Raw genomic sequence first — 24,070 nt, 5'->3', positions numbered from 1 at the left:
CAACAATGTGATTTCTTGGGCACTGGTCTACCATTTTACTAAGACGGACTTCTGGCAAGTGGTGGGTTGCACCTCACAGCAGTTGGCAGGAATGTTTTTGCTAAGGGTCTCATAAACCTGATCAGGAAGGCTCTAAACAGAATTATTTTAGGGAGGGAGTATTCTTGAGGTAGGAGTTCACCAAGTGCTGGAGATAATAACCCAACTGTTAGAGAAAGAATTGGGCAAATGGTATAAGAACCCAATAGCGGGGGGAGAAAAAAATTATATAAGCACCTAGAGGGAATGACTGGTGTGGTTTTAGATGTTTATACACCAGTGGTTCTCAAACTTCGCTTCTCCAGATGTTTTGGACTTCAGCAGCCACAATTCTGAACAGCTGGTAAGGTGGCTGGAATTTCTGGGAGCTGAAGTCCAAAACACATGGAGGAGCACAGTTTGAGAAACACTGCTCTACACTTAAGGCATAGAGCACAGGGAATAAAATTAACTTGAATTCATAATACAGCAATGGACAACGCCGGCTCTTCGGCTTAGAAATGGAGATGAGCACCAACCTCCAGAGTCAGACATGACTGGACTTAACGTCAGGGGAAACCTTTACCTTTTTACCAAGCAAATATAATAGGCATCACTGAACCTGTGGGATGAGTCTCACGACTGAAATGTAGTAATGAAGGGTATAAATTATTTCAGAGAATTAGACTAAACAGGAAAGAAGGTGTAGCATTGTGTAACAATGATGTTTACACTTGTGAAGAGATCGAAGACTTAAATCCTGGAAGGAATGTTGAGAGCATCTGAGCAAAAATTAAGAAGTAAAACAACACGGGTATCATTGTGGAGGTCCACTACAAACTGAGCATGGGACAGATTACCAAAATGTCAAAAAGGAGAGTAGTAGTAGAAAATGATGATTTTAACTACCTGAATATTTGTTGGAAGACAAAGTCTGCCAAGGTTACAAGGTCCAACAATTTCCTCACTTGCTTTACAGACACTTTGATGGTCCAGAAGGTGAAAAGACAACAAGGGCGTCACCTATTTTAGATTTGATCCTAACCAACAGTGACAACCTGGTTAATGGAATGAAAGTGGCAGGATCCTTAGGAAGGAGTGACCATGATCTCTAGGAGTTTGTTATAGAGAATAAAGGTGAAGCCAGGCATGGTCAGACAAGCATTCTAGACTTTAAGAAAGCTGATTCCAGGAAACTTAGGAAAACACTGGGTGTGATCCCATGGGAAGAGTTAATGACAGATAGGAATTTCTTTAAAATGAGATAATGATTGCATAGTTTCAAATACGTAGCTCCAATTTGAAAAAAATGGGAGATGTTTAAATAAACCAGGAGGAAAATCTAAAAAACTCAGCTGAGTAAGTCAGCATGTGTAGGGAGAAAAAAAAAACTAAATTGCAGAACAAGCTCAGGTTTGCTAGAGAGATAAAAAGGACTGTTTTGATTATGTCTGTAGCCATTATGGTATGAAGATGGTGAAATGCTAATGGGACAGGAAAAAAGTAGAACTACTCAATACCTTATGTGTTTCAGACCTCTTTTATACTGCCCTATAACCCAGGATCTAATTCCAGATTATATGCTTTAAACTGGATTATATGCATCTCCACTGCCAGATAATCTGGGATAAGCAGAAAGTCTGGGATTGGATCCTGGGATATAGGGGCAGTGTGGAAGGGGCCTTAGTCTTATCTCAGAAGAAAACGGTGTTTAACCAGAGCAAATGAAGCAGATGGCGAAGAAGGAGAAATGCAGCACCAGACAGGTAAAGAGGTAGTAGCATATCTGACTGCTCTTAGTGAATCCAGATTTCCAGGGTTAAATGAATTACATCCAAGAGTATTCAAAGAACTTGCAGAAGTCATTTCAAGACCACTGGCAATAACCTTTGAAAATTCCTGGAATACAAGAAGCTGCAGCAGACTGGAGGAGGGTAAATGTTCCCATCTTCAAAGAGTAAGAAAAAGAGGGTCAAAGAATTACTGTTCTTGCAGCCTGACATCAATCCCAAGCAAGAGTCTAGAACAGATTATTAAACAGACAGTCTTAGAAAGGAATGCCATGATTACTAAAAATCAACATGGGATTCTCAAGAACAAATCATACCAGACCTTTATCTTTCCCTCCCTCCCTCCCTCTCTTTGGACTTAGAGACAGACTTTTTAGATTAATGGAATGCTATGGTGTAGCATATCTTGATTTCACTTTCACCCTTTCCAGGGGGACATATTGCTGCTTGTGCTTACACCATTTAATATGCCAGTGTAAAGTACAAAGCCATAGTGGGTAGCCATTAGACAATGGGCTCAAAAACAATTCTTCTCAAAATCAAACAAATGAGCCTTGCCAGGTAAATTTAGGATAACGTGAAGTTCATATGAATATGGACAAATATACGCTGAAGCAATTAAGTAGCCCTTTAGCAAAACACTAAAATGCCTCATATATAGAGTGCCAAAAGTTACTAGCCCACATGCTTTTATATGCCACTGATAGATTACACCAGACAAAGCACATTACTAGTCCCGTTTCTTAGTATATTTGACCTGCTGATTCCAAAAATGTTATCAGTTTTCCCCTATCAGCTCTAGTTTTTGAGATACAGAACACATGCCATCTACCAGTCGTCATCTGTTCCACCATATAAAACTATGATAACCTTATCTAAGGACCTTATCATACAGGCAGGGGGAAAGTGGGGGAAAGCAGAGGGAACTGTCCTCCTTCGTTCCCTGCCATCTTTTCCTGTCTTCTGGGATGGCCTCCCATCCCATGTGGTTTCCTGCCCTTTCCCTGTTCTTTTCCCACTTCCTCTTCATGTACTCCACTTAGGAGTCAGGCTACACCCAATTCCTTCAAAGGCACTCTGAGCTCCGTTTCTCCATGCTGGCAAAACAGAGTCCCACAGAGTCCCACTGGAAATTGCCCTGCTTCATGAGATGGGCTTCATGAGATTCTGTTTTGGCAACTGGGAGAAGACAGGGAGCCCTCCCACACAGGCATATAATCCAGAATATCAAAGCAGAACATCTTACAATATCTGCTTTGAACTGGGTTATCTGAGTCCACACTGCCATATATTCCAGTTCAAAGCAGATGTGGGATTTTATTCAGCTGTGTGGAAGGGGAAGAGTTTCATAATGTCCATAGAAACTAAGAGCTGATGCAGTATCTCAAAGAACCTAAGAAACAGAACTAAGACACTAAGAAATTTTAAGGGGGTTGGGCTGTGTTATTTTGTGTTGTTCATACTTCACTGTATACAATATATATTTGAAACTTTTAACTATAGCTATACTGGGTTGCTGTGAATTTTCTGGGCTTTGTCGCCATGTTCCAGAAGCATTATCTCCTGACGTTTCGCCCACATCTATGGCAGGCATCCTCAGAAGTTGTGAGATTGTGAGGACTCCCGGGTGCGCAGCATGGCGGTGAGCAGGGCACTTTAGAATTCCCGAGCAGTGCTGGCTTGGATCTATTGACCGGGTAGAGCTATAACTCCCTTCCCTGTCGCAGATCAAAGCGAGGGGAACAGCGAAACCTAGGACCAACCGAATGACCTAAAATAGACCCCCTCCTCAAGAGGGAGACTCATAAAGGTCCTGGTATTGGTCCCCAGGCACGGCCGGTCAAGATCACAAGTGCGGAGAGGGCGACCTTCCTGCAAATCGCTGGCCGGGCGCGCTTCTTTTTAAACAAAGACTCCCAAGAGGGAAAAGCAAAGAAAGATATTGCGATTGGAGGCAGTAGATCAAGGTGGAGATTTCCTTTTCTGCACTGTGAAGGTGAGGATCGAAACCCTGTTGGACTTATTAAAGGAAAGAGGAGGGGGACTCAGTTTCCACCCCCCTTGTATTTAATCTTTTTCTATACTTAAAATCCTGCGAGTTCTGTATATTCAGAAATCCCAATCCGTAATTAAAAGCCATTTTGTATGGTATGCTCAGGCCAAAAAAGAAAAGAACTTTGGAAATCACTTTGTGAGATCCACAATAATAAAAATTTGGGGAAAATACAAAAAGAAGATATATGGAAAAACACCTATGTGGATTTCTCCACTTGAGGCAGCACAGAGACGAATATCAGGATGGAGTAAGAGGCTGGGATATAAAGAATTACTAAAAAAACCAAAAAAAAAAAAACCAAGGAGGAGTATGGATAATGAAGTCACAAGAAGAAATGAATAAATTAGACAAAAACATATCTTGGTTCCAATTCTGGCAGATAAAGGAATATTACAAAAGAGATAAGGAAATAGGGTTTGCTGAACAAAACAATTGGTGGGACAAAATAATGCAATCAGACAGAAAAATAATATCCAAAATATATGAAAAGCTGATAGAGTGGGAAGTGGAGGAAGATAAAGAAAAGAATTATATGAAAAGATGGAAGGAAAATTTGGGTAGACAAATCAAACAACAAGAATGGGAAACAATTTGGAATAGAAAATTAAGATACTGCCACGCAATAGACTTGAAAGAAAATTGGTATAAAATGGCATACAGGTGGTATATGACCCCCAGGAAATTAGGGAAATCTTACAAGAACGCAAATACAAATTGTTGGAAATGTGGCAAGAAAGAGGGATCATATTTCCACATGTGGTAGACATGCGAAAAGGCCTAAAAATATGGGAAAAATATACAAAAAAATTAGAAAAAATATTAGAAATCAAAATGCCATTTAAAGCAGAAGTATTTCTGTTAGGGATACATGACATAAAATTAGAAAACGACGAAGATAAAATACTGTTTTTATTAACAACAACGGCAAGAATCTGTTATGTCAAACTATGGAAGGAGAAAGAGATTCCAGAGGATGATGCTTGGATGATAAAGGTGCTTGACATAAGAAATATGGACAGACTGACTTTTCTACTAGCAAAAAATAAAGGAATCCCAATTAAAGAAACAAATTGGAATAAAGTGATGGAAGAACAAAAGCAGACTGAGAAGAAAAGAAAAGAAAAATAGAAGGGAAAAAAGGATAGAAAAAGAGAGAAGGAAAGATAACTCCAACAGAAGGGAAAAATCAAAAAAGAAGAAAGGGAGAATAGAATTAAAAGAGGTTTAGGAATGGGAAAGAAGGATAGGTGAACCGCCCTGAAGAAACTGCCAAAAAGTCACTTAAAAAAAATTTTTTTTTTAAGAAAACTTTTTTCTTTTTCTTTTTTTTCTTTTTCTTTCTCTCTTTTCTTCTTCATACTTTTTTCTCATTTCTTGCTCTCCCCCCACCCCTTCTTATCTTCTCTCCCAAGCTGGGAGGATACTTTTAATGATTTGTAAAACCAATAAAGATTATTTTTTAAAAAAAGAAGTTGTGAGATTGTGATAGCTATACTGTTGTTTAACAATTGTTCAGAGGAAAGGCATTTGGACAATAGAGGGAAGCATGGTACCTATCAATACATAAGCAGGTGAAAAGATTACAGTCCTTCTTCTGCCATGTGCGAACTCAAAGGGTAGGAAAAGGTTTCTAAATTATGTTAAAATTATAGGTGAAAAATATGTCAGTTTGCGAGGGATAGATTCTATGTCTAACAGATTCTTCTAACTGACCAGTGAGGTTCTATACTAACATTGCTAGTATAGAAACAAGTTTGTTTTTTTAAAAACATACCTATAAAAAACAAACATTATGATGGTATGACAATTGAAAATGCCAATCCCTTTATTCCATGCACAGTTATGTACTTCTAATGCCTCATGGTAAAATTCTGAACTAGTATTAGTGATCCTTGTTATTTTTTCCTGGCTGTAGTCCATAACTATCACACGAAGGTTTTATCAATGTGAAAATCTCAGAAATATGCCAGGGCAGGCAAGCTGTAGAGACAAAAATCTAATGTTAAGACAGCAAATTGTCACTGTTGTGAAAAAAACAACTCAAATTATAATATATTGGCCTCAAATATGATGTATCAAATTCAGCCAAATTCATGATAACCTTTCCCCCTCTCAAATAATTATAAATTCTGAGTACTGCTTGATGCAATGTCAGGAGGAAACACTTCATATTATATGTCTGCTAACTAATGCACAAATTACAGGGAGAATAATTGTCCCATTCTTATTTTGGCACTACAATTTCACTGGCCACTTAAAGACCTGGCCCAGTGGCCTACTGATAAGAACAAGAAGCAAATTTTACACCTCTCACATGTGTTATACTCTATAGGAACCAATCTTTACCACAGTTTTCTACCAAAGTGTGTCTTTTCTAAAAGTGTTATTCTTTGGAAAGCTGTCTCAATTGACATGATGTATCATTTTCTATACTGGCCCCATCACCTTCCTCTCTGTTAGCCAGCTTCTAATATCCGAACAGGCTTTAGCCTCCTATCCATTAGATATGAACTGGGATAGCTGGAAGAGTGGTGAAAATCAATGATCAGGACAGTTTTTTCCGCTACTACATTAGGGCCTTTAGCGGGCTCCTAGGAAAAATGTGAATTCTACATTTTCTTCCCTGGGAAGAAAATGCACTTAAGTTTACCATTATAACAAACACAATTATTTTATTCATGGGCAAAGTAAAGGAATACAAATGGTTACTTTTACTAGCACTATTTCCAGGATGCGTGTAAAGTTTAAAAATTGCTTACCATCTCTGAAGGATTGCATGGGCTCATCTCCCCAGGAAGGAGGAAATGGGGAAAAAGGTGATTGTGAAATGCTGCATTCGGATATGGGAGTTGTGCTTTTGCAGGGCCTAAAGCCAAGCATCTCTCTGTCTTGATTTGGAGATGAAGGATCGGTTCCTAGTGCAGATTGAAGCATAGGATGTTCTGAAGAATTGGCCAATAGCTCCTTCAGGATGTTAATTGGTGAGATGGTAAGTTCCCAATTGGTGATACCAAAATCTCTCAAGTGGGCCCTGGCATGACTGGACAAGCCTGCACGTGTGTCAAAGCCTGCCCCACAGAATTCACATCTCATTAAACTGAAGGTGCCCGGATCAAAGTTTGCAACTGTGAAAGAAAGAATAACAATCAGTGTCATGATAAATTATAAAGCTTATGCAATAAGCAAGATCAAGAGACCACCCACTAGACTATGCAATTAAACACACAACACTGTGACAGCCATCACCAGGAACCTGTAATATTTGCTTGTGAGAGAGAATATAGGGGAACATACATACCCATCTTCACAGGAATGAAAAATATTTTTAAAATTGCAAAATTTGTAAATTGAATACATACTACCTTTTTTCTTCTTCTTTTGGAAGGAAAATTTTTGCTCAATAGCTTTCACTTCTTCTGCAGAGATGAAGTGACGGACATTGTAGCTCACACCCACCCTGTTCAGGTGGCCCCGCACGTGATTGGCTAGGCCAATCCCATTGTGGAACCTGTCAGGACAGTATGGGCATTTCCTCTCCTCATTCTTCAACATCGACGAATCTGCATCCAGAAGGTCATCCAGTTCTAGAGATCCTTCTAGAGAGGAATCTAATAGGAAGACACCTAGGGGAGGGGGCTCATCCATTCCAAACTCTCGGGAGAGAGGCAACACCTTTTTTTTGAGAGTTTTCATCTTGGGTCGTTTCACCTTTCTGCGATAAAGATTAATCTCCTCAACAATTACAATAGGAACCATCTGACGTAACTGGTGCTGCTGTCCTGCTGAGGCTACTGAAAAATCTATTGCTTTCAAAGTGCCCCTGAAAGTCCTTTTGAGGTCCAAGGCGGACTGAGGAATAGCAAAGGGCCTGAAGTATCTATTCTCTGCTAACTGTATTTCTGTTGCTAAGGGGAATTCTTCTTCCATACTCCTAACATCATTTATGGGTAACCACTTGTGCTGGAGTTCTTCTAACACACCTGGGTGGCTTTTGGCGTTCTCCCTCTCAGAATCAAGTGGCAGCATTGTGCTTTTATTCCTTTCTTTTAGGGCATGTGGAGAGTAAGCGTTTGCTGAGGTAAGAGAGGACATCTCCAAGATCTTCTGTGAGGTGCTATAGGGAGCTCGTTTCCTAGCCCGAAAGCCAGGCTTTGGAATTTCTTTCTTATTACTGCCATTACTTTTATTAAGTCTGTGATGCCCCCCTGGAAAGGGAGGGGGAGAGTCATAAATGATCTCACCGTGGGATTGGGGAAAGAATCTGTCTGCTTTGCTCAAATAATCACTTTCTGAAAATCGACTGGACCTGTTAGGGCTGTAGGTATCCCTACTAGTTCCAGGCTGATTCATATCTGCTTCAAAAGTCTCTGTGTTCCATGGCAATTGTGAATGAGTGTATTTCATGTGTTCTTTTAAAATATTGTCATTTGGGGCAGGAAAGCTGCAAAGCATGCAAGTGCTATGACCTTTGTTGCTACTGTGCATATGTGTCGTTTGAGGAAGACGCTCATTTGGCCGGAAGTGTCTGTATATATTGTGAATGGAGCTGTCTCTTGGTTCACTACCTCCAGAATTGCCAAACAAGTTCACATGCTTCAAACTTTGGTCCTTCCTCTCCCTGACATGCATTTTTGCATGCTGGACAAACACCTTAGAGGAGTTAGTGCCAAACACACATTTTGGGCATTGTAGCCTGGCATCACGTCCTTCATCCGGAAATTCATCAAGCTTCTGAATTTCCTCAATTATTTTTTCTCGTGACTCCTGATGGAGTCTCCTGTGCTGCTCTAGAGAATCAATGTCCCCAAAAGCCCATCCACACTCATTACAAGTCAACTGACATTGATCTTCAGCATCCTCTCTGTCTTGATCCAGATCTAGTCCTCTGTTATGCTGAAGCATGTGATCCATCAAATGTTCCTTCATCTTAAAATAGATGCTGCACTCAATGCATGTATACACAGTGGGATCCTCCTCCTGGCCTATATCCTCTTTCCCCTGTTCATCCAGCAGGAGACTGGATATATAGGGCCTTGTCTCATCATCATAAGCACTGCCGGTAGGAGACTCTGCAGACCTTGGGCGAACATGTTCCACAGTATCTCTGCCCCTAATGCTCCAAGTGCGTTTACGGACAGCCAGGTCCGTAGCAGTTTGAATCCCTGATGTTTGCAATGCCCATTCAGCTGTGTTGCCAGGACTTACATCACCCAAATCAGAGTTCATTGCCTGTCCCTTCCTTGGGGAGGGTGCACTCTCAGCAGTCTTTGCTTTACTTAGGTGAGGTTTTAGCGTTTTTCTAAATACTGGCAGAGCCAGTAAAGAAGCTTCTCGTGCCAACTGTCCCCTGACAGATAGGTTTGTTGCTACATCTGTTGGCTTATTTATGCTTCTATAGGGAGGACCAAGCCCTTCATTGTGCTCAGAAAGCCAGTCAAGTGTCTGAAAGCCCTTATTTTCCAATTCTTGCTTTCTGTCTAAGTGCTCTTTGCTGAAGGATTCTAGCTGCTTTGGTTCATTGCTGTGATATCTTTCATCCCCACTAACAGTCTGTGCACCATCAAGTTGTGGAGAAACTTCCCCAGCTGCCATTCCAGGTTCTAAGTGCTCAAGCTCCCCTTCTTGATCATCAGTATTCATTTGCACAGTTTTCATAATGTTAGATTCCACTGCAGAAGTAGGTTCTTCTGAGTAAGAAGGATTTTTCCATGAGATATCCTTAGTGCTCTCTGAATCTTTCAAACCAGGGAGTCTTTCTAAAGTGCTTTCTTCTTTGGAGACTCTGCCCACTGTCTCCTGTGTAGAGTAGTCCCACAAAACAGTCGTGCTTCTTTGATCCGCTGATCTTCTTGAATCTGCTTTGTAACAGCCTTTCCTAAATTTCAAGCGGTGCTCTGCCTTGCTGCTGAAATGAAAATGTCGAACACACATTATTTATTTTATTTATTTATTTATGACATTTATATCCCGCCTTTCTCAACCCCGAAAGGGACTCAAGGCAGCTTTACACATAGGCAACTAATTAATGCCTTAAAACAATGTACAATTGAAATAAACATTTTAAAATAGAATTATAAGATAAACTAAAACATTTAAAACAATATCTTCACTGTTAACCACGCTAACCACAATTGTAATCTGTTCCAATCGTCATTGCATAGAATTCCTTATCTATTGCAAAAATTCTCCAAAGGCTTGATTACAAAGCCATGTTTTCACTCTCTTATGGAAGGTCAGGAGGGAGGCAACTGATCTAATATCCGGGAGGGAATTTCACAACCAAGGGGCCACCATTGAGAAGGCCCTGTGTCTCAACCCCGCCCATCATGCCTGCAAAGGAGGCAGGACCAAGAGCAGGGCCTCCCCAGACGATTTCAAACTCTGAGATAGTTCATAGGGAGAGAGCCATTCAGACAGGTAAACTGGGCCAGAACCATTTAGGGCTTTATAGTCTAAAGCCAGGACTTTGACTTGTGCTCACTAACAATTGTGCATTAGCTAACACTTGCAATACAAATTCAATGCTTAAATTATACATATGCTTATAATCATGGATTATGAAGAACTATTGCTTGGAGTCACAGACAAGATTATGCATTTGTCTTAGCAGCTGTATGAAAAACATATGTCTGCTTACATCCTCCTGCATGTTTAAAGGTAAAGGTTTTCCCCTCAATTAAGTCCAGTCGTGTCCGACTCTGGGGGTTGTTGCTCATCTCCATTTCCAAGTCGAAAAGCTGGCGTTGTCCGTAGACACCTCCAAGGTCATGTGGCCGGCATGACTGCATGGAGCGCCATTACCTTCCCGTCAGAGCGGTACCTATTGATCTACTCACATTTGCATATTTTTGAACTGCTAGGTTGGCAGAAACTGAGGCTAATAGTGGGAGCTCACCCTACTCCCTGGATCTGAACCGCCGACCTTTCGGTTAGCAAGTTCAGCAGCTCAGTGGTTTAACCTGCATGCTGACATCAACAGAACACCAATCATGGAAGAATCATTGTTCCTACCCTTAGTAGCAGGACAGCAGAAACACCAAAGCCCCTCTACTGGCTCAGCCAATTGAGAACAACTACTTTTTGGTTCATCCTTTCCCAGAAATGTCTCCTCGATGATCATCCTATTTTTTCATGATACAGTATAACTAACATGTTTTGTTATCCGTGTTCGCTTATACTTTCTCCTTATTCATTGCCAGATCATGTTTTTCCTATTTTACACTTTTACTTCTGCTTCATATATTCCATAACAGCTCAATGACTGTGTCCAATTGCCCTAAAATAACATTCTCCTTTAGTATCAACTCAGAACACGTCTAGTAATGACAAGAGTCTTAATTTTGTGAAGCAATTCAGCAACGCTTTCTGTTAGGTTCTCACCAAATTCACAAAAGACCTAGGAAGAACTACTAAGAGCAAAAAGAAACTAATATTGTTTGTATTTTCACTACAGGAATCTTAGAAAGGGGTGTCATAATAAAAATGTCACTATCTGTTAACTGTCTGTCTAGTGTTCTTGTACAAAGGTCTCAGCTCAAAGGACACATGCATTAAGAACATTTAGCATTGGCTTTCTTTTCAAAAACAGCTTGGCCACGAACCCATCAGAATCAGGGCTGTGGCATGCTGGGAAAGAGTTTAACTCTTTCTTTGCTAAAATCCCCCCCCCCACCCAAAAAAAAAAAACAACCCCTATTATCGCCTTCAGGTTCAGAAAAAAAACTTTTGGGAAAAATAGCAGTGAGGGCATTTTAGATAAGAAAACCATACAAGGAGAAAGAGGTAAACCCCTTCTTCATGTACCACAATGTTGATCTAGACTAATACCTAATGCCACTGCTTATTTCTCAAAAGAAAGAAAGCAAGCTGCAATAATCATGCTTTTAAAAAAAATATGTGGCCAATATCAAATTTGGTTGTCATGCTCTTCTAGCTTGTGGACACTGCCCCATTTCTCCATTGCTTAAGGTAAGGTAAAGGTTTCCCCTGATGTTAAGTCCAGTCGTGTCTGACTCTGGGGGTTGGTGCTCATCTCCATTTCTAAGCTGAAAAGCCGGCATTGTCCCTAGACACCTCCAAGGTCATGTGGCCAGCATGACAGCATGGAGCGCTATTACCTTCCCGCCGGAGATGTACCTATTGACCTACTCACATTTGCATGTTTTTGAACTGCTAGGTTGGCAGGTGCTGGGGCTAACAGCGGGCGCTCATTCCGCTCCCAGGATTTGAGCCTGGGACCTTTTGGTCCGCAAGTTCAGCAGCTCAGTGCTTTAACACACTTTGCCACCAGGTTTTCAGCACTACAATTATGTACCCATTCCAAACCCTTTACAGTTCATTTCACACAGAAAGGAGAAGATATCCAAATAATTGAGAGGAGCTGTATAATCTTAGCGGATCACATATGACAGTGAAGACTAGATATCCAATGAACAATAAAAGAACAATCTATCTCAAAAGCGTTGTGTACACTTAATTTATATGCATGGTGGTGGGCAACCTGATGTCTTCTAGATGTAATTGACTAGAACTCCTATACAGTCCAACATCATAGCCAATGATTAGGAAATATGAGAACTATAGTCAACAATGTCTGGATTAAAATGGATTTCCTCCCTATGCTTTGGAAGCAAATTTCATTGATAACCTGAGATATTATTTCTATATAAAGATGGCTAGGATCAGTGATCAAGTAGTAGGAACATGTTCTTTCAAATTGCTCCAATGACCTGAAGAGCAAACACAACTGCCTTGGGTATGACCCACTTGAAAGAGAGGTTAGGGAAATTTTCCAGGAAAGATTATATGGGCAAAGGCACACATGTTACATTGAATGGTATTATACTAAGCTTGATGTTCCAGTACAAATGAAAGACCTTGGGAACTGGCCCACAGAGATTAGAATTGCCCAAAACAGTAATTCTTCCTCCAGAAATTTCAGTACTTACCGGGATTCCTTCCTGCGATCTGTAATGGTGACAACACCAAGAGAAGGACTGAGCTCATCTGCAGGGGAGAAAAAGAAACATCACAGGCCTGACTGTGAAGATGACTACCGAGATTTCCAGTGTAATTTACAATCTTGTAATTTTAAAGCTATAAAGCTTTCCAAGCAGATAAACCCACCCAGCTTCTGAGCCTTCCTGGGGGCGGTTTTTGGATTAGCATGAGATTTCTAACCCACACCATTTAATCCTGAGCACCAACAATTTGATATATAATCATTCTTGCAGTTAAGCAGTTTAATATACTATATATATATATGTATGTATAAATAAATAAATTTGAAAGGAAGTGTGCCCAATAATCTTTTGTGTAAGAAACCAAATTATTTGCTCGTGCTAGGTTTTGTTCCAGATACCCCACCAAATTGCAGTCTTGCTTTCCACATGAATTGAAAGGCAGCTCATATACAACATTTTGACCAGGTGCCTTATAATTACAGTGATTTGCCTTGTCTGTCCTCTCAGAGGTAGTGGCACCTTGCATAACAGACTTGTAAAAGTCTGCATAATACCTTAATATACACAAACACATACACAATGCACAGGCACATTCAGAGTCCGTTAGTAATAATACTTAATTATATTCACATTCTAGATCTATTAGAAGGATTAAACTTTCCAAATAACACTGATAATGACTGGAGGAAGGGAAACAAATAATTCCAGTACTCCTAAATTTCAAGGAGGCAAAACTGAAACATAGTTCTTTAAACTAAGTTTTTATCTACCGTAATTTCAGCAATGTGGAGACATAAGGTACAACATTTTGAATTATAAGGCACAGTCAAATTGAAACAAAAACCAAAAACCTGCTTCTTTGTCCCTCATTCTGACTCATATCTATGCAAATGTATGACATTCCTCATTGTCCTATTTTTTCTAAATGTTTCTCTTCAAATTATTTGAATTACTCCTCTCCTCTCATAGAGTTCCAGACACTGCTTGGGTTTAGCATAGTGTTCCAGAGGTTTATGTGAACATTTATTCTGGATGTAAAGCCACAAAAGCTGGATTTTCCTGATGAAAAATTAGGAAGGGGGTATTGGTATTCACTGGGAATACAAAAATCCGTGGATGCTCAAATGGCATATCTTATATAAAATGACCCCCTCCCCAATAAAAAAATATTAACTTATAGTTTTGTTAAGGACAAGGAAATCAGGCTGGATAATAAGGGTTAAGTCTTGGTTAGTATGCAAAGACAACAACAACAAGGACCCTTCCATGTTAGATAGTGTGTACGTTTTAATCAAGGCTTTATGTTCTATATTTCATATATTTATAGCAGAAGGTAACTGAGATTTTTTACTGGAGTTTACTTTAATTTACTAAAACCCTGGCACAAACGGTGTTTGACCTTTTAGCCTGAGGCAAGAGTTAACGACTCTCCTAATCCTTTCCTACACCAGTCAATGACTCACAAACAAAAGGACTCCCTTTTGTTTAGAGTTGAGACATATCTAGGCTAAAGGTTAGCAAAGGAAAAAAGCCAGTTTTAAACAACATGCTTTACAATCTTGCCCTTATTTTCTCAAAATGTGAAGTGTATTCTTCTGCTTTTCTTTCTGCCTCTCTGTATCACCTCTGCACACATTTTTCTGTTCCTTTAGACTAGACTCTACTGCCCATTTTTGCTCCCTTTCCCTTGCCATTCATTCCCCCTTTTATGAACTTTTAGGTATCAGGGACCCCCTTCCCCCTCCTCCTTGCATGCTCCCCATTTCCCTTGCGTCCTTCCAAGTCTCAGGGTATCCCCAGTCAGCTCATTTGCCTGCCTGGGCTGGTGGGGAAAATTATGGGATTCCTCCTTAACCCTTATGAATACCCGGAGGGGGATAGAATCCTCTCCAAACAGTCATAAAGAAGATTGTGTTTGTCTACCTAAACCCATAAGGGATGCCGGACTCCGTATAATCCTCCCCACGTATGGGTGTTGGATTATGGTTGTATGTGTATGAAATGTAAATCAAGTGTTTTCTGCTGTTTTGCAAGAGTGTGTGTTTCAGTAATGAAACAGTTAACAGCAGGCTAGTTTTCACTGACAGCCTGCTATGACCTATCAGGCATGATTTCTGGCCTTGGAGACAGGGAACTTCCTTTGGACTGAGCTGGTGCTTGCCGAGGCAAGAGGCTATAGAAGAATGCCAGCTCAGAGCAATGGCTTTTTCTGTGCTTTGTAAATATGTATTATAGATATTGAAATAAATGTTTGGACTTCAGACTACAGATGTGTTTGAGTCTAAGATTGAACAGAGGAATTGGTGTGGCAGACGATTGCAACCAATTCATCAGGGTGCTGGAGAAGATGATTGATGGAGTTTGAAGAAACCCACCCAGCACGCACCCTGACACCCACGCTGACAATGGGTTCCTACTGTATCTGCTATCATTTATTATTATTAGTTATTATTTTGTCCTTATTATTTACCTTTAGTCTCTGTATAATATCTTCCCCTTATAAATGGAGCATGGTAACCTTAACCTGAACTCTAGCCAGCACACCATTCTGCCCAGGCAACATCAGGATGCCTCAGGGCTATGTATGACAAACATGGGTTATCAGAAACCACCTTCTGCAAAGAAACAATGGATTTTTTTCCCTTCCTGGACCTCGGAGGGCAAGATGCCAGACTATCTAGGAAGAAAGGAACCTTTTGGACATTTAAATCACTCATGATAAATGACTCATCTTCCTGGAAGCGAGAGGCAAGGCTTGACAAAAGCCACCTTTTCCTCATGAGTCACAGATAATCCCATCACCGATCCTATGGACAAACCAGCAGTGGCCAGACTCCCATTCATGAATCTGGACAAATCAATCAATGAAACCATAAGCCACATGTGTACTCTTTGTCTCTCCTGTTGCCGCACCTCCATCTCCCCAATTGGCCAGTAAGGGAGAGTGAGGTCACATATGGGGCTCACGCTCTCATTGGAGGAGGCCCCTAGTGGCTCCTCCTCTGCTCTGACGTCAGAGCCAATCAGCGCAGAGCCAGCCGGTGAGCGGGAGGTTGGAAATTCAAAACTAGAAATGTATAAAAAGTGCTGTTTTCATTGTAAATGTATGCCGGTTTATTTCTGCATCATATTGCGGCCATCATCCTGTACCAGCTGAACAGAATAAAGGCTTCGGTGCTCTCTGCTTTACAAGACTTGGGTGAGATAATATTCTGTGACAGGGAAATTCTGATTTGCTTCTCGGAAGGCTCACCAAGTGATGCTTAATCCTCCTTGCTGGCTTTGCGCGGATCTCCTCCACTAGGAGAGATCCCCAAATTCTTTGATTGGGACCTCAATACAACATAAGATTAAACAAGAAGGCTATGTTAAAACAATAATTACACATTTAACTTTGCAAGCTTTCCACTGAATGCTTCAATATGCACACAGTCTGGCACAAGTGCTGTGTGGGATTGCTATTATTTTGGCACAACTGGTCAGCAACCAGTACCTGGCCCTACCCTATCCTAAGACAGAATCCATGCAGAACTCCACTGCCTGGATGTGCATTGAAGTGCATTCTTCTTAGGCTGCATTCTCCAAGCACAACTGCATGCAACAACACTGTGCTCTTTTAGCAATGGGCTTTCTTTTGCCAGGAACTGACTGCTTCTACAATAGCTTAAGGAGAAACACTATAAAGGTTACTGAAAGTACAGTGATTTTATATTTCTGTCTGATAAAAAAAAGAGTGAGTCTGGATGATCCATGGGTTTCCTATGTGAAAAAGAAAGCCGGGGTTGGAAACAGCAACTCAAATGGTATCCTACTTTTCAATAAATGTGCAGAATACAAATTTGTCATCACCAACACACTCTTCCATGAGAAAAATAAGTTTAAGACATCATGGAAGCACCTCTGGTCAAATTATTAGCATGTCTTAGCTTATTATACATGCTAGAGACCACCGTGATGTGCTTTTCCCAAGATCCATGACAAGCACTGGTGACTGCTGGACAGACCACAGGTTCATTCTATCCACAATGGCCATCAAGACCACCCCCAAACACAGACTCCAAGGAAGAAAGATAAGTCATAAAGTGAACACCCAAATCCTTCAAGAGCCCTTCTCCAAACAACACTCAAGGATCATCTACCCATGGAAAACCTTGAAAATGTGAGAAACATGGGAATAAACTGAAGATTTCTATCATTACAGCCTGTGAAAAAAATATTGGATACAAAATAAGGAACAACAAGACTGGTTTGATAAAAATGATAACAAGATCCAACAGTTAATCAATATGAGAAGGAAAGCCTTCCAAATATGCCAAAAAGACATCAACTATGCTGCTAAGAAAAAGATCTACACTAGTGTAAAGCGGGGGTCCAAAGAAGGGCCAGAGAACTCAAGAGCATCTGCTGGACAAAGAAGGCTCAAGAAAGCCTACACCTCACAGATGTCCATGATGCAAGGGGATACTTTAAAACCACAAAGGTCATATATGATCCAACAAATAATGGCATATACCCTCTATGTTCATCAGCTGGAAACAAACTTATAAAGCACAAAAAAAATCAATTGCACAACATTGGAAAAAGCACTACCACAACTTCCTTAAGCGCAGCTCCAAAGTGGTCAAAGAAGTCCTCTTGCAAATACTGCCAGAACAAACCAGGGATGAGCTTGCAGCACTACCTAGTTTGGAGGAAGTCAGCAAAACCATCAACCAACTAAAAAACAACAAAGCCAGCAGACCTCATGGGATCCCTATTGAAATCTTTAAAGCTGACATAGCAGCTTCACCATCTCATTGAAAAAGTGTGAGTGACTGAGAAGATTCCAGCAGACTTCAAGGACACCACTATCATCACCCTTTTCAAAAAAGGGGGAAATAGCATACTGTGGAAATTATTGAGGTATCTCTCTTTTAACTTCAGCTGGGAAAATCCTCATAAGAATCCTCGCAAACCGCCTTCTACCTCTTTCAGAAGACATCCTCCCGGAATCCCAGAACGGCTTCTGTCCCTCCAGATAAACAGTGGATGTGATTTTCACTGCATGACAGCTCCAAGAAAAATGCAGCTAACAGAATCAACCTCTGTACATGGTATTCCATCTTCATAGTTATGATTCTGCACTTTGTTGATGGAAAGCTTTGCACTGGTGTGGAAATCACCTATCGGACAGATAGCAAGCTATTTAACCTTAGAAGGCTAAAAGCCAAAACCAAGGGCACAATAACATCTGTTATAGAATTCCAGTATGCTGATGACAATGTAGTCTGTGCTCATTAAGAAGAAGATCTAAACACCACTTTAAACACCTTTTCAGAAGCATATTAAAAGCTTGGCCTGAGAAAAGTGCTCTACCAGATGGCACCAACCAATCCCCCTACAATACCAAAATTAAAATTTAATGGTATAATGTGCGAAAATGTTGACCATTTCGGCTACCTTGGGCAGTCACCTCTCCACCAAAGTCAACATTGACACCAAAATACACCATCTGAGCTCTGCGAGTACAGCATTTTAAAGAAAATGAAACAGAGAGAGTTTTGAGGATTGGGACATTTGCAGGGATACCAAGATGCTTGTTTATAAAGCTATTGTTCTCTCAACTCTGTTATATGCCTGCAAAACATGGACCATCTACAAATGCCAACTTCTGGAAAGATTCCATCAGCGTTGTCTTTGAAAAATCTTGCAAATCTCTTGAGAAGACAGGAGGACAAAAGTCAGTGTTCTGGAAGAAACAAATACCACCAGCATTGAAGTGATTATCCTCTGGATCAACTTTGCTGGACTGGCCAAGTTGTCCTATAGCCCGATCACCGTTTCCTAAAACTATCGTATACCCGGGACTGAAGACTGGAGACCTCGGTACACTCCTTCTATACTTGAGATGTCGTCCTCTTCCACTGAGCACGCAGCTTTGGGAGAGACGCACATGGAGCGGTGAGGGAGGAAGGGGACACCCGCCTAGCCAGCAAGATCAGCCGAATCAACCCTGGTGATCAATGGGGTGACAGATGTCATAGCCAGATCGCCCTCACATCCTGTTTCCTAAAGCAGTTACTTTACTATCAACCCAAGAATGGAAAATTGAATGTTGGTGGACTGCAAAAGAGATTTAAAGATGGACTTGAAGCTAATCTTAAAAACTGTGGCATAGACACTGAGAACTTGAAATCCCTGGCCCTTGAATGTGCTAACTGTGCTAACTGGAGGTCAGCTATTACCAACAGTGCTGTGGATCTTGAAGAGGCATAAATGGAGGGTGAAATGGAGAAAAGTATCAAGAGGATACCCCCTAGAGTTCATTTGACAACATTCAAGAGGGAAAAAAATATTTTGTATTCCTGGATGCAACAAAAATATTCCAGGAGAGAGGGTGCGTGTGGTCTGTGGGCAACATTTTGCCTTCACTTATCTAAACATTCTCCCCTCCACTACACTACAAACTCTCATCTGAAGCTGAAATTTAAATTTGAGTTAGCAGCATCACTGGTGTCAATCTCTAATACTGTCTAGCTCTAAATCAGCAGAGGATTTGTTGAGTTCTCTCTACAGCCCTAAGAGTACAGACAAAAGGAAAAATACTATTTTGCTGGCATGCCTTTCTGCAGAACAAACATATCTTAACATATGGCTCTAAATGGGGGGAATGCAAGAGAGTACATCAAAAAGATTTCAGGAATTAAGAAGGGAGATGGCAAGTGTCACTGGAGAAAATTGAATAGGTATATTAAGAAGATAGCTTGAATACACATAAGCCATTTTTATAAACATTCTGTTTCTGCCTTCCTGTATCTGATTGCCTTCACAGGTAGGAAGTGTAGTGCCGAAAACTGAAGAACATTCCCAGTCAGACGAAGCATTGAATACATTTGTAGCATAATAACAAATGGAGTGAAAGGATAATCAAGATTTATATTCTCTGCGAGTAGCTTCAGGCAAGAATTATAATTCAATGCAATTTTCACTCACACTAAGAAAAAGAGAAAGTATTGCTGCATACGTCATTTCAAGACAAAGACAGATTTAACCTTTTAATGATATGAGTCTGTGTTTTAGTCCCATTTTACATTGTTAAGGATTCAGTGTTCAATAATGGTATGAATTAAAGCTTCCACAATGCAACTAAAACACGACATTATCAACATTGTCCCAACCTTCATACATTCATATGCTTAACCCTCACCTTATGAAAAAAATAGACACAAAAGATTAAATGCAGAATTGCAAAACTCTTTTGGAGATGGGGGAAAGACATTTTCTAGGTTTTCTTAGTGCTTTATTTCAGAGGAAGACAATGGCAACCCACATTTGAGTGTTTGTTGACTAATAAAATCCTATGAAATTTTAACTGTGCCACCTAAATTGATGGGTAACCTGAAGGCAAATTAATTATAACACTGCCAAACAGACATCTAGAATTGAAACTTCCACACTGAAACAGAAATACTTTGAAGGAAAAATATGTCATTTTTTCTGAGAGCCTTCCCCAGGAGGAAAAAAAGAGAATTTAGATGGACACATTAAATTCTCTTCAAATTATTCCCAGACTCCCAGTACTGTAGATATCATCATACATCAATGTTCACGTTCACTTTTTATTTAAGTCATAGCCATTGTTATCATTTGAATGCTAGCTTTCCACAAACAAGTGTATCACCTACCCATCCCAAATCCTCTAGTTCAACTTGTCAGTAAGTCACTATTCATGAATAAACCTCATTTTAATTATACATCAGTAATTTTAATTATACATTCATTTCAAATGAAAACACGGAATGACTTCAGATTTCTGTTGTAAGACCAATGAAAATCATGGCTAAAGAGATAACATCTCTAAACCTTTAGAGAATGACCTCTCTGAAAGCTCTTCACATTTTTTAAAGAAGTGTTTTGTAAGACAAAAAATTGACATTGATCTCTTAATGAACAGCAGGTTCCCAAGTGCTCAGGGAAACCAGGTACTGTGGTGTAGTTTCAATAGCAGAGAAGGAAGATGTTGGAGAATTTCCATCTTTATGAAGGGAGAAAGAAAGCTAAATTTTAAAACCATCCAATTGTTCAGTGAAAACAGCAAAAGCAGGCATAAAGACAGAAGGACAATGGCAGAGGTGGATCTTAGGAATTCTTTTGTTCGAGCTGAGCTCCAGCATGCTCTATTTTTAGAAACCATTGCCTTTAGAGGAAAAACAGAGCAATTTATCTTCCTTCTGATGAGCACAACTATACTATGCGCTACCTCATTTCTTAGAAGCAGCACAGGGTGCATTTAATGTCTTAATCTTAGCAGGCTAACATTTTACCCTCTATGGTCTTCCAAAATAAACTTTGCTTCTGAATACTAAGAATGGGAGACATGGGCTTTTTAAAAAACAACAACAAAATAAATGCATTCAGCATCACAAGGTTCCTGACTCAGCCAGAGGTTCAAACGTGCATTACATTTTACTTGCAAATTTTTCCCATTGTCTAAATAGTGCAACTTGGTGTATTATTCAGAGAAATAAAAATTTACACAAGTGATTTCAAAATGACAAAATAGTACACTTTATGCATCAGTTAAATTACATCCTGTGTTACGTTCGATTGTGAGCAGAGTGCTCACAGGTAAGGCTCTGCGTGTCCCTTCTGGCATGAGTGCCATAGGTTCGCCAGCACTGCTCTAAGGGAACAAACTAATTGTGATGTCTCAGGGACCTTTGACCCATGACCCCGCAGCCACCATAGATCAAACTGAAGAGGATATGGGTTTTTTCCCATCTCAGCAAGACTCTGTTCCATTCCAGATGTCCCCTGTTGACATTTTCGTGCCAAAGCCAATTACAGAAACAGAGCCTGGTTCCCCGGAAAGTGTTGTGTTTGATAGGAAGTCCTTTCTCAAAAGACATCACTCCCATAAGGAGTTTCTGAGACGAAGCGTGAGATTAGCAGAGAGAAACGATTGTAATTAAACCGTTTCCCTTAGGAAGTTTCGGGGAGGCAGGCATGTTGAAACAGCTACTTTCTCTGGGAACAATTGGGGAGTTAAACACCTGTTGGGAGGAAGCTCTTGAACTTCCATAAAAGTTCTGCACTGAGCTCTCCTTATCGCGGTGTCAATGTGACTAATCAAAGAAGAACATCGTTCCTTGTTTCTGAGCTCCTAAGCGGCCTTTCGGTGCACTTACTCACGAGTAGACCGGGAGTTGCGTTTTCACTCCTGTTCAAGTTTGGACTGCATTTCAGATCCACCACGAATTACCTTGCCTAGCCTCGAATCCTTGTCTGGACTTTACTTCAAGAATCTCCTGGTGAATCCTTGCTCTTTCCCCACTCAAACTTCCAAAGAGTTTGAGTGTGTTTCGGCTATTGGATTGTAGACTTTGGACTCTAATACTGGACATATAACTTCATTTATTTGGACTATTTTCGATCTTTCCTATAAGAACAATTGCTTGACTATACACTCTGCATACTTTTGTTTTATTCTTTTATTGCATTAATAAAGATATTAGATTGTTTATTGGCCTCCGTGTTGGTTTCCAGTGCTCACGCAGTCTAGGGGTGTTACACTAATGGAAAATAAACATGGAATACTATAAGTAATATAACAATTTTGTTTTCAATAGTACAACAGCTATATTCATATTACAGTTGCAAAAAATACTAGACCAATTTCAAGTGCAAATGTAAAATAAATTTTTCTAATGTTTCCAAACATTTCACAAAATTCCCAGTTTCCTAGCAATGAACATGCCATGGATGAAACATGAACCATGGTCAGATTCTCAGATGTCAACCACACTTTTTCAGTGAGTTTATGGAGTTGCTATGTTAGCTCAGGGCACCTTCTTTAAAGATTCAGCAGAGATCCCATCAAGTTCGCTGGCTTTGCTATGTTTTAGTTGGTTGATGACTTTGATTTCCTCCAAATAGTGCTGCAAACTCATCCCTGGTTTGTTGTTAAGAGATTTGCAGGATAACCTCTTCAGAATTGTTGAAACTGTGGCTATTAACCGCCGGTTAAGGAGGTTATGGTAGTGCTCTTTCCATCGTAAAGCAATTGATTTTTGTCCTGTATTTATTTATTTATTTACAGAATTTATATTCCGCCCTTCTCACCCTGAAGAAGTCTCAGGGTGGATCACAATGTACATATACATGGCAAACATTCAATGCCATTAGACACAGTGGCTATTTAACATTTTCCAGCTTCTGGCTTCATGAGGGTATGCTTGATTCCAGCCACAAGAGGAGCTGCTGCTTCATCATCCACTGTGACACCGAGTCCTTCATGGAGTACTTCCTCAATCTTCCACACGCATGCTGCTGGACATTTTATGGTGACGTAAATAAGTTAAATTAACCTCCCTGCATAAGTGGTCCCTAAATTTTCCTACTTGACAGATGCAACTGTCTTTCAGGTTGCTTACGTAAACAAGCTAGGCTATTTAATGGGTGGGCACTCAATCCGACCTGGGCTTCGAACTCATGACCTCTTGGTCAGTAGTGATTTATTGCAGCTGGCTACTAACCAGCTGCGCCACAGACCGGCCCTGAAGAAGTTTGGTTTCATCTGATGAACGTAGAGGGTGTATGTCATGATTTATTGGATCATAGATGACCTTTGTGGCTATAAAGAATCCCCATGCATCGTGGACATCTGCAAAGCACTGGATTTCTTGAGTCTTTTTTTTTTTTTTTGGTCAGGCAGATGTTCTTGAGTTTTCTGGTTCTTCTTTGGACCTCAGCTTTACACTAGGGTAGATCTTTTTCTTAGCAGTACAGTTGATGTTTCTTTGCCATATTTGGAAGGTTTCCTTCTCTTATTCATTAACTGTTGGATTTCGTTATCATTCTCATCAATCTAGTCTTGATGTTTCTTAGTTAGGCATCCAATGGTTTATTCATAGGTTGTAGTAATAGAGGTCTTCAGTTTATTCCAATGTTCTCAGCATTTTCAGGGTGTTTCATAGATACGTGATCCTTGACTGTTAGGAAAAGGGCTCATTTAGAAGGCTCTTGAAAGGCTAGTGTGTTCATTTTACACCTTATCCTTCTTCCCTGGAGCCTACATTTAGGAGCCATCTTGATAGTCATCATAGACTGAATTAATTGGTGGTCTGTCCAGCAGTCATCAGCACTTGTCATGGATCTTGTGAGATGACTGACTAACAGTCTGCCTACAAATGTCTGTTCCTTGGCACTTTGTTCCATGCATCTGAGGAAGTAATCTTCAAAAGGTATGCTACTAGCTTATTTCT

At 40.3% G+C, this 24,070-nt stretch overlaps 1 protein-coding gene across 14 annotated transcripts in view; it reads right to left on the bottom strand.

The window, feature by feature from the left end:
• Positions 1–24,070, bottom strand: part of wiz (WIZ zinc finger) — an 83,942-nt gene that overhangs the window by 20,303 nt on the left and 39,569 nt on the right. For 7 of the 14 annotated variants that reach the window (XM_062970731.1, XM_008104249.3, XM_062970727.1 and 4 more), the window contains 3 exons: positions 12,813–12,870; positions 7,224–9,769; positions 6,624–6,989 (listed from right to left, as the gene is read on the bottom strand). In XM_062970731.1, coding sequence (XP_062826801.1) covers positions 6,624–6,989; positions 7,224–9,769; positions 12,813–12,870 — 2,970 coding nt within the window. Of the gene's footprint in view, positions 1–6,623; positions 6,990–7,223; positions 9,770–12,812; positions 12,871–24,070 lie in introns of those variants that run through there. The other 7 variants (XM_062970732.1, XM_062970730.1, XM_062970729.1 and 4 more) reach the window with 6 other exon arrangements.

Source organism: Anolis carolinensis, chromosome 2 (assembly GCF_035594765.1).
Source record: "Anolis carolinensis isolate JA03-04 chromosome 2, rAnoCar3.1.pri, whole genome shotgun sequence".
Taxonomy (NCBI): Eukaryota; Metazoa; Chordata; class Lepidosauria; order Squamata; family Dactyloidae; genus Anolis; species Anolis carolinensis.
This window is presented reverse-complemented; position numbering and strand designations above follow the sequence as displayed.